The 10,816-nt window shown below is 38.0% G+C and overlaps 1 protein-coding gene across 1 annotated transcript; it reads left to right on the top strand.

The window, feature by feature from the left end:
- The first annotated feature begins 5,742 nt into the window (after window positions 1–5,742).
- LOC142178979 (uncharacterized) lies at window positions 5,743–8,612 on the top strand. The gene is made up of 3 exons (XM_075248796.1): window positions 5,743–7,255; window positions 7,406–7,478; window positions 8,009–8,612. The coding sequence occupies exons 1-3, from the start codon at window positions 5,743–5,745 to the stop codon at window positions 8,610–8,612; spliced, it is 2,190 nt and encodes a 729-aa protein (XP_075104897.1).
- The last annotated feature ends 2,204 nt before the right edge of the window (window positions 8,613–10,816 follow it).

The following is a 10,816-nucleotide window of genomic DNA, read 5'->3' as shown; positions in this document are numbered from 1 at the left end:
GAAATATAAACATTATATTCTATAAAAATAAAAAAAAACTCAAGAATACACAAAAATAATATATATTTCACGGTAAGATTGACAAAAATATATTAATTTGGAAATTCTTTTAACTCTTTTGTTTCTTTGAAAGATTACTACAAGCTACATGAATAAATAATGTACATTGTTTTTATTATTTAACTCCCATGTTTCCATATATTAACAGTTCCTTTTTTTAAATTATTTTACAACGAACAATTTCGACCGTTAGAAGAAAGTTTCCAAAATTGTTACACGTTTGGTTTCCTACAAAGGCAGGGATTTCACGTACTTCCCTAAAATCGAACTCATTGCCGTTGATCATAATCAACTTTTTGTTCTATAAATACAAAGTATCTAAACTCCTAAGTCATATATATAGCCCTATTTTATCACTCAAAACTCTCTAGTCTCGGCCGCTGCGTTTTTTTAATCTTCATATTCAAGAAACAATGAATATGATGGAGTTAGATAATCTTGGAGAAGGGTATCGATTTCGACCGACGGATTCAGAGTTAGTGAAATTTCTTTTGAGGTTTGTTGCTAAGCAAGAATTGCATGACAATGGTTTTATTGCAATTTATGATGTTTACAAACAAGAACCTTGGGTAACTTACAGCCATGGCCATTCTACTGGAGGAGTAGAAGATAATTGGGACACAAGTATTTACCGTTACTTTATTACACCAAGGAAGAAGAACAAGGGAAGGTTTAGTAGGATTGTAGGAAAAAGAGGTGGAACTTGGAAACAACAAGATAAGGGAAGAGCTGTTACTATAAAGAGTTGTGATGAGAGGAAAAGAGATTTGATTATTGGACGAATGAAGAGTATGTGTTATACTGAGAAGAATAATACTAAGTGTATTAATTCTGATGATTATAATGATGGTAAGTGGCTAATGAAGGAATATGTGTTGTCTGATCCTATTCTTAATAAGTTCAGTAATTCTGAGCGTAAAGATTATGTTATTTGTGCCATAAAAAAGTTGCCCAAAAGAAGTACTACTTGTAATTTTAGTCAGACTAGTAATGTGACAACTACTATGGAGTCATGTTCTGAACAAGAGAAGGTGGATACTGAGGTGACTTCTGATATAAATAATTATGTTGATCAGCCATTGATGGATCAGGACTATTTTGTTGAGAAAGCAATAGTAGAATCTGTTGAACCATTAATGGTGGAAACTGTTGGGATAAATTCGGTTAAGCCTTTGATGGATCAGGAATATACTGAGATGATCACTCCTATCTATTATGTTGAAGAACCAATGGAGGAATCTAAGGTGCAAAGTCACGAGGCTACTGGTGTAGAGAATGGTTCGTCGTTGGGGCTAACTACTTTTTCTCAATTTCAAGAATCTATGATCGCTGACTTTGAGAACGCGATGCAAGAATTTAATGTGCCTGAAATAATGGTTAGATCGGATGAAAATATGGGCTGTGACACACTATTGGAGAAGATCCAGACACAAGATCAAGAAGAAGAAGGTTGTTCTTTTGCTGTTAATGAGGAGCATAATATTGCATTTATGGAATCTGAAGTCAAGGCTACAAGTTTTCTTGAACTACTAACTGGTTGCAGGGGTTATGGTATGGGGAACAATCAGGTGCAATTGGTACCTGATCAATCGACTACAATAACAACAACTATGCCTCAATTCCTAGAAAGTTGGGATCGGTTGTATGAATCTTCAATGTCCATGTCGTTGGTACCTGAATCGACTACTATGCTAAATTCTAATGAAATTGCAACAGGAGAATGTGACACAACACCTTGTTCTATTCAACCAGCAAATTGATATTACCAACAACCACTATTGAAGTACCTGAGGTAAATTTAGAATCTGAAGGGAATACTATTCTGCAGTTGGAGGGACCAGCCTCTGTTGAACCTGAGCTGCACACACAAGAGGGGGGTGAGTTAGTACAACTCGATGAGGGTACGGGTAACGAGGAGGATGTTTTGACAGGGGAAACAATTACTGAACCAGAAACTAGCTTCATTACTGATCTTGTGGACGCCATGTTAGATAATGCGCCTATGACGGAAAGATTGGCTGCAATGAGGATGGATCAGACAGTAATGTTGGACCAACAATCTTGGAACAATCTACCTGACAAGTTTCAGCTAACTTAGTATTAGCTAGGTTCAATTCTTGTCTTTGAAAGTGTATTTAATGCTTCTCATGGATATATCTCTAACAAATTGTAATAATCTTTCCAGCAATTCATTTGAGATTTGAACAATAACTGTACATACTGCACTTTTGAAGTAATATCAGTAGTTTCAAGTTGTTTTCTAAATAGTCCTTTGGTTTGCTGCTTTTGAGATGCTATTAGTCCGAATTTAGTGTTCAACTTTTTATTTAGACAAAGAATCTTCTTCTGATACTGTTAAACTAATAAGCTTGATCATGTGTTACAAACTGTCTAAACTAATTCTACTACTGAAAGAGATGAGCAGGTGCTTAGCTCTACCATGTTTTAGGTCTCTTCCCCTTTCTTCTTTTACACATATTCATATGAGAATTTGGCTTCTTTTGCCACTTACACACCTAAATTACAGGGGTGGAGCTAGTGTACATGTTATGTTAGAAATTTATTAAATATGTACAAATTATTAATATCTAGAAACTAATACCGCCCAGGCGAATTTCCTTGTACTTAACTTTTCCACTAAAATCTTAGTGGCAAGTGATAATAACGCCAAACATTAATTGGGCAATTTTGATACTCACGTCATGGGGAACATCAAAAGTGATGCATGTTTGAGCCATTTGAAATTCACTTGGTCTAGAAAAGATCACATGAAACTGATAATGAAAAACAAGATCGTGTTCGATTCCTTTTAATTCGTTGCGCGCAGGCACACAAATGAAATCGTATAAAGACAATTCGTATTTGATATAACTATCGTGCAAGTATTTTACCATTAAGAATCAAACAGTTTCTTGTTACAGATTGTATATTGATCTATTATAATTATAGGATATCCCCTTTCGTGAATGACTATTTATCTGAGTGATTTCTGATGTTTGGCTATAATTCCATATTTTTAGTGCATTACTTACCTTACATTTTGGGGCTTTAATGCTAAACTATACTATATTCGTGCTTAATTGAGTTTATTTTATGTGTAGGTACGTTGAAGACGAAATTGGGAGCAAAGTAGAGATTTTATGTGTATTTTATACACTACAAGAATGGAGTTTTGATTATTTAATTAGCGGATATATAAGGATTAAAGTTTAACATTACAAAGGAAGAAAAAAGAGACAAATCAAAAGAAGACAAAAAGAACAATTGAAAAAAGAAACAAAAACGTGAATTGGAAATGTTTGGCAACAAAATGGAATCGAAGCAGCAGCAGGCGTAGCGAGCTACTTTGCTCGCGTTAGAGCAGGCGAGGCGAGGATTCAAGCGCGCCACAGATCTTGCGTCGCACGGGCTACAGCGAGATGAAGCTCGCGTTTTGCCTCGTGCCGCGAGGCCTGTAGCGAGGGTCTTCCGGGTTTTAAAGCCTATTTTTTCTCCTTTTTGGTTTTGGACTTGGTTATTTCGTCTAGGCTTTTTTCCTACACATATAAATATTCATTAAACACCATTTTTAGAGGATTTTTTGCGACCGGAGGCAAGAACATCACGTGGAACAACTTTTGGAGGAGAAAATCATTGAGTTCTTTATTCCTTTATCTTTTCTTTGTAATTTGTTTATGCAAAATACTTGGAAAATTGTTACTATGAACATGAGTGGCTAAGCACTCTAGTTCTAGGGTTGTGATTGACATGATTATTAACGTTTATTAATTACATCTTTGTTAATTCGAATTATCATCTTGTGGTAGTTTCTTTAATTCTAGTTTTAACTTGTGAATTGTTGTAGCTACCTATTCACCCTACTATCTATGCTATGCTTGGGGAAAGCCGTATTTAGATTAGAGTAGAATTAGAGAGAGCTTGTTTCTGAACCAGTGGATCGGGGGACGATTTCGCGGTTAGGACAGGAATATACCTAACAGTCTTGCTTAATTGAATACCGTATTATATTCGTTCATGAAAGACTCAATACCATAGGAATATAGGATTGATATATTGTGGGCAGGCGAGTAGTATTGTGGGAACATGTTATTCATATAAACGATTCGGTTAATTAGCAACCATAGATAATCTGGATTAACCAGTGTGATTATTGAACTGAATAGAATTGATAAACCAACCACAACCCTGGAATTTTCACCTCCTCTGAATTAAAATCTCATCATACACATTTGCATTCTTGATAAATTAGTTGTTACTTGTTTAATTTCCGCAATAGTCGATTAATAGAAAAATATCACTCTTAAATATCTTGTACAATTAATTAATTTTAGTTTGCTTAGTTGACAATTGATCTAAGTCATTGTGGGTTCGACATCCGACTTTCGAGTCACTTTATTACTTGACGGCCACGTATATTTACGTGTACTTGGGGAACCAACAAGTTTTTGATGCCGTTGCCGGTGACTTAGTTATTGATTGTTTATCTAAGTTAAGCTTTTATTCGTTATTTGTTCAAGTTTTAATTTTTAGTTTGCTTTATTTGTGATAACGCAGACTCTTCTCTTGAACGAACACTTCATAGAGTGAGGAGGGAAGTTGAAGCTAGAACTAGAATTGTAAGAGAGTTGGACATCGTAGTTCAACCACAGCCAATAGAGATGGTAGGTAATGAAGGGCGTCCGGTGATAAAAGTTGCGAGGCCCAATCTTGCTAATATGACTCAGGCAATTGTGAATCCTGAGATCACGGGTCACTTTGAACTCAAACAGTATATGGTAGAGCTGATTCAGTCCACAGGGCAATATGTGGTTGTATCTCACGAAGACCCGCAGAGGCACATTCAGATCTTCCTGGAAATTACAGACACTTAAGGCTGACAATGTTTCCCTTTTCACTGCTACGGGAAGCTAAGGAATGGTTGCAAAAGGAGCCCGCAAACTCAATCCACAATTGGGATGATTAGCAAGGAAATTCTTAATTAAGATTTTTTCCCACTAAGAAGACAAAGTCGCTGAGGAGACAGATTCTTGGGTTTCAACAACGAGATGGCGAGACTCTTCGTCAAGCTTGGGAAATATACAAGAAGGTACTCAGAGACTGCCCACATCATTGTCAGACTGATGAATTATTGGGTCACACTTTCGTTGATGGGTTGGATGAGGCATCAAAGATGAATCTTGACTCAGCATGTGGGTGTAGTTGCATGGCAAGACCTTATAGTGAGATCCAGATCCTGCTAAACAATTTCACTACTAATTATAATAATTGGCAAGTACATGGGGAGGCACGAAGAGCACTTAAACAAAAGGCAGCAGGTGTGATCAAGCGTGATGATTTCTCATCCATGAGGGTAGATATAGTGAGATTAGCAAATCAAATGAATAAGATGATAATGCACCAAGCACAACAGATCCAGCATGTGCAACAAATGTCTACTTGCTCTGAGTTATGTGGTGAAGGTCACACAAGTGACATATGCCCCGTGAATCCTGAATCCATCTACTACGTGGGGCAACAAGCTAGAGGGCCGATGAATCAAAATGCTCAATATGGTAACACATACAATCCGAACTGGAGGAATCATCCTAACTTCTCTTGGGTGGAAATCAGAACATCAGGCCTCCAACGAATTATAATCATCCACCTCAACCTCCACAGCAATCAGAAGAGAGTTTGACTGACATGATGAAAAAGCTCGTGCTAGACAATCAGAAAGAGAATCAACAATTGCGCACATCGTTCAGAAATCTAGAGAGGCAGTTTGGGTTAATGGCTAACAATCAGAATATTAGACCTGTTGGAGCTCTCCCAAGTGATACAGAGAAAAATTCTCAAGTCAATTCAGTGACGTTGAGAAATGGGAGAGAGTTAGTAGAAGTGGCTAAGAAGAAAAAAAAGCAGTTTGGGCTCGAAGAAGAAAGAGTGCCAAAACCGGTAGAGGTAGATGAGAGAAACAAAAGAGAGTCTGAGCAAATATCAGAGAGGGTGCCACCTCCTTTTCCTCAAATACTGAGAAAGATGAATGATCACCACATGTTTCACAAATTTTTAGATATGTTGAAGCAGATACACTTGAACATACCTTTGGTGGACATGCTCCGTGAGGTCCCAAAATATGCAAAATATATTAAGGATATAGTGGCAAATAAGAGGAGGTTAATTGAATTTGAGACCGGCGCACTTACTGAGGAGTGCACTTCCAGGATTCAATATAAGCTTCCACAAAAGCTTAAGGATCCAGGTAGTTTTACCATCCCCGTGAGGATTGGTGAAATTGATGTGGGTAGAGCCTTGTGTGATTTAGGTTCAAGTATCAATCTGATGTCGTTGTCATTGTTCAAACAATTGGGATTAGGAGCTCTGAGACCCACCACGGTGCTTCTACAGTTAGCTGACATATCTTATGTTTATCCTGAGGGGGTAATTGAGGACGTCTTGCTGCAGATTGGGAAGTTTATTTTCCTTGTAGATTTTATCACCCTGGACTACGAGGCTGATGAGTTAGTTCCTATCATCTTGGGACGAACTCTTTTGGCTACTAGAGATGCCATTATCAAAGTCCGAGAAGGTAAGATGATCCTGAGGGTTGACAATGAAGAAGTGGTCTTCAATGTATATCGAGCCATTCAGTTTTCTCGTCATTACGAGGACCTGGCCATAATTTCTATGATGAAGATAAATGAACCAGCCGTAGAGACAATTTCATTTAAAGAAGATGCACTAGAAAAGGCATTGATGTTGTTCAATCACTTGGAACTGGAAGAAGAGGTTGAGGAGATGTTGCAAATTTTGGATGCATCTTGTGAATACATAAGAGAAAGATCCCAGTTTGAGCCTCTAGATAAGCCAATAGGCCTGCCCCCTAGACCTTCAGTTGAGGAGGCTCCAAAACTGGAACTTAAACCCTTACCATCTCATCTTCATTATGTATATTTGGGTAGTTCTAACACTTTACCTGTGATTGTTTCTTCTTATTTATCTAAATTTCAAGAAGAAAAGATCTTAGGGGTGATGAGGGAGCACAAGCATGCCATTGGTTGGGCAATGTCTGAAATAAAGGGTATTAATCCTGCATTCTGCATGAACAAAATATGCATGGAGGAGGGACACAAGCCTAGCGTGGAACATCAACACCGCCTAAATCCAATAATGAAAGAGGTGATAAGAAAAGAAGTGATTAAGTGGCTCGTCATAGGTATAGTATTTCCCATCTCCGATAGTAAGTGGGTAAGCCCTGTTCAATGTGTACCTAAAGAGGGGGGGGGGAGGGGTATGACTGTTGTAGTAAATGAACAAAATTAATTAATCCCAACTAGAACTGTGACTGGTTGGCGAATATGCATAGATTATAGGAAGTTGAATAATGCTACACGAAAAGATCACTTCCCCCTCCCCTTCATTGAACAAATGCTTGACAGGTTAGCTGGACAGGAATACTATTGTTTCCTTGATGGCTATTCGGGGTATAATCAGATTGCTATTGCCCCGGAAGATCAAGAAAATACCACTTTTACATGCTCTTATGGCACTTATGTATTTAAGAGAATGCCATTCGGGTTGTATAATGCACCTGCGACTTTTCAAAGTTGTATGATGGCTATTTTCACCGATATGGTGGAACGGTTTGAGGAGGTGTTTATGGATGATTTTTCTGTGTTTGGTCCTTATTTTGATGAATGCTTGACCAAACTTGCTAAAGTGCTTTCCAAGTGTGTGAGACTAATCTGGTACTGAATTGGAAAAAGTGCCATTTTATGGTACGTGAAGGTATAGTGTTGGGGCATAAGGTGTCCAAAGATGGACTGGAAGTTGACAAAGCTAATGTGGAAGAAATTGAAAAGTTGCCACTACCGATTTCAGTGAAAGGAGTTAGGAGTTTTCAGGGACATGCAGGTTCTTATCGCCGATTTATAAAGGATTTCTCAAAAATTTCTTCTCTTTTGTGAAGGTTGTTAGAGAAGGATGTGTCGTTCAAGTTTGACGATGCTTGTCTGAAAGCATTTGAGGAGCTGAAAAAGAAGTTAGTGAGTGCACCAATCATAGTGACTCCTGACCGGAAAGAGCCATTTGAGCTGATGTGTGACGCTAGTGATGGTGCAATTGGGGCTGTGTTGGGCCAGAGGAGGAGCAAAAGTTTTCACTTCATTTACTACGCAAGCAAGATTGTTACTCCTGCTCAAATAAATTATACTGTGATAGAAAAGGAGTTGCTTGCTGTAGTGTGGGCGTTCGATAAATTTCGGGCCTATTTGGTTAGCACCAAAGTCATCGTCTACTCAGACCATGCAGCCATCATGTATTTGTTCGAAAAGAAATATGCTAAATCAAGGCTAATCCGTTGGGTTTTACTCTTAAAGGAATTTGATTTGGAGATCCGAGACCAAAAAGGAATAGAGAATCAAGTGGCTGATCACTTATCCAGGTTAGAAACTCGAAATCATGTAGCTGAGAGAGTCATCAAGGAAACATTCCCAGATGATCAATTATTGGCCATTACTGCTGGGGAGGTGCCATGGCATGCAGATTTTGTGAACTATCTGGCAAGTGGATAGATGCATCCTGATCTTGAACCATATGCTAAAAAGAAGTTCTTGCGGGATGCGAGGTCATATGTGTGGGATGAGCCATTTCTGTTCAAATCTTGTACCGATCAATTAATGAGAAGATGTGTGCCCGAATATGAAATAAATGCTATCTTACATGACTGTCATGCGTCGCCTTATGGTGGTCATTATGCGGGTGACAAAACGGTAGCTAAGGTGTTACAATCGCGTTTTTATTGGCCTAGGGTGTTTAAAGATGCCCATGAGTTCGTGAGGAGGTGTGATAGGTGCCAGTGAACAGGAACAATCACAAAAAGGCATGAGATGCCATTGCACGGTATTATGGAGGTTAAATTTATGATGTGTGGGGAATTGATTTTATGGGTCCGTTTCCCTTGTCCAGTGGGTGTAAGCACATTTTGGTGGCCGTTGACTATGTGTCGAAGTGGGTGGAGGCCATTGCTCTTCCTACCAATGATGCCAAGGTTGTCGTCAACTTTGTGAAAAAGCATATCTTTACAAGGTTCGGCACTCCAAGAGTGATGATTAGTGATGGGGGCACCCATTTCTGTAACAAGCTCTTGGACAATGTCTTATAACCATATGGGCTCAAACATAAGGTTGCAACCGCTTAGCATCCTCAGACTAGTGGGCAAGTGTCACGACCCGAAATTCTCACCTTCGGACAGTGATGGCGCCTAACATTTCGCTTGCTAGGCAAGCCAACGTTAGAATAATATTATCCATTTTAAAACAATTTTTAAATTTATTAATAACAAAGAACCAAATGCGGAAGAAAAGTCCGAAATGTAGTGAATAATTCATAAAAATAACGGTATCTAAATACCATCCCGGAATTGGTGTCACAAGTGCACGAGCTTCTAGAATAATACAAATAAAGGTCTGAATAAAATAAAGCTGTCTGAAAACAAATACACAGCTAAAGTAAAGTAGATGGGGACTTCAGAACTGCAGACCACGTGCAGTTATACCTCAAGTCTCCTATGGGTAGCTGAAATTCGAGCAAGTCTATAGTACGCCACTGGGACCAACTCCGAAATCTGTACAAGAAGTGAAAAGTGTAGTATCAGTACAATCGACCCCATGTACTGGTAAGTACCGAGCCTAACCTCGATGAAGTAGTGACGAGGCTAAGGCAGGTCACTTATAATAACCTGTACGCAATAATAGTAATAACAACAATAATAGAAATAAATTAGGTAACTCATTTTTAACAATGGAAGCCAATTCGGCAGTCATAACCAATTATTATTTCAACCAATTTCCGTTGCAGCGTGCAACCTGTTCCCACAATATATTCATTTTCAACCCTCCAATATATTTATTTTAATCAAGTATATATATAGACTTTTAAATAAGTCTGTTGCGGCGTACAATCTGATCCCCCAATATAGACTTTTTAATAAGTGTGTTGCGGTGTGCAATCTGATCCCCCAATATAGACTTTTAAATAAGTCTGTCGCGGTGTGCAATCTGATCCCCCAATATGGACTTTTTAATAAGTCTGTTGCGGCGAGAAACCCGATCCCCCAACATGGACTTTTAAACAAGTCTGTTGCGTCGTGCAACCCGATCCCCCAATATGAACTTTTAATAAGTCTGTTGCGGCGTGCAACACGATCCCCCAATATGGAATTTTACTAAGTCTGTTGCGGCGTGCAACCCGATCCCCCCAATATGGACTTTTAATAAGTCTGTTACGGCGTACAACCCGATCCCCCAATATGTTCATTTAAATCAATTCTGTTGCGGCGTGCAACCCGCTCCTCCAATATATTGATTTACTAATTCTTATAAAAGAAATTGCCCCAATAAATGCAACAATTAATATGAAATTATAAGACAATAAGCATACAACAATTATGATTAAATTATGAAACAAACAATGACAAATAACAATTTATTATGAAAATCAAGGAGAACATAGACAGTTTAATATTTAATATGCTAAATGTCAAGTAGCAATTAAAACACATAAATCAAATAAACATGTAACAATTATTGCAAGAATTAAAGAATTAATATTTGACAAAGAATAAAAGAGAAACAATTATTATAACAATTAATTCGTGTCTTAAAATAATTTAATATGTTTAAATAATTAAGCAATAAATTAAATTGACAAAGTATAGGCACTCGTCACCTTGCCTATACATCGTTGCACATGAAATTCACATAGTCAAATAATTCAG

Source organism: Nicotiana tabacum, unplaced genomic scaffold (genome assembly GCF_000715075.1).
Source record: "Nicotiana tabacum cultivar K326 unplaced genomic scaffold, ASM71507v2 Un00123, whole genome shotgun sequence".
Lineage (NCBI taxonomy): Eukaryota > Viridiplantae > Streptophyta > Magnoliopsida > Solanales > Solanaceae > Nicotiana > Nicotiana tabacum.
Note: the sequence above shows the minus strand (reverse complement) of the source record. Positions and strands in the feature narration are given on the sequence as shown.

Coding starts and splice junctions, on each gene's coding strand:
- LOC142178979 (XM_075248796.1), top strand. CDS start 5,743: ATGATGAAAAAGCTCGTGCTAGACAATCAGAAAGAGAATCAACAATTG. Junction 7,256..7,405: donor GATTAAGTGGCTCGTCATAG/GTATAGTATTTC, acceptor GAATATGCATAG/ATTATAGGAAGTTGAATAAT. Junction 7,479..8,008: donor ATTGAACAAATGCTTGACAG/GTTAGCTGGACA, acceptor TCTTTTGTGAAG/GTTGTTAGAGAAGGATGTGT.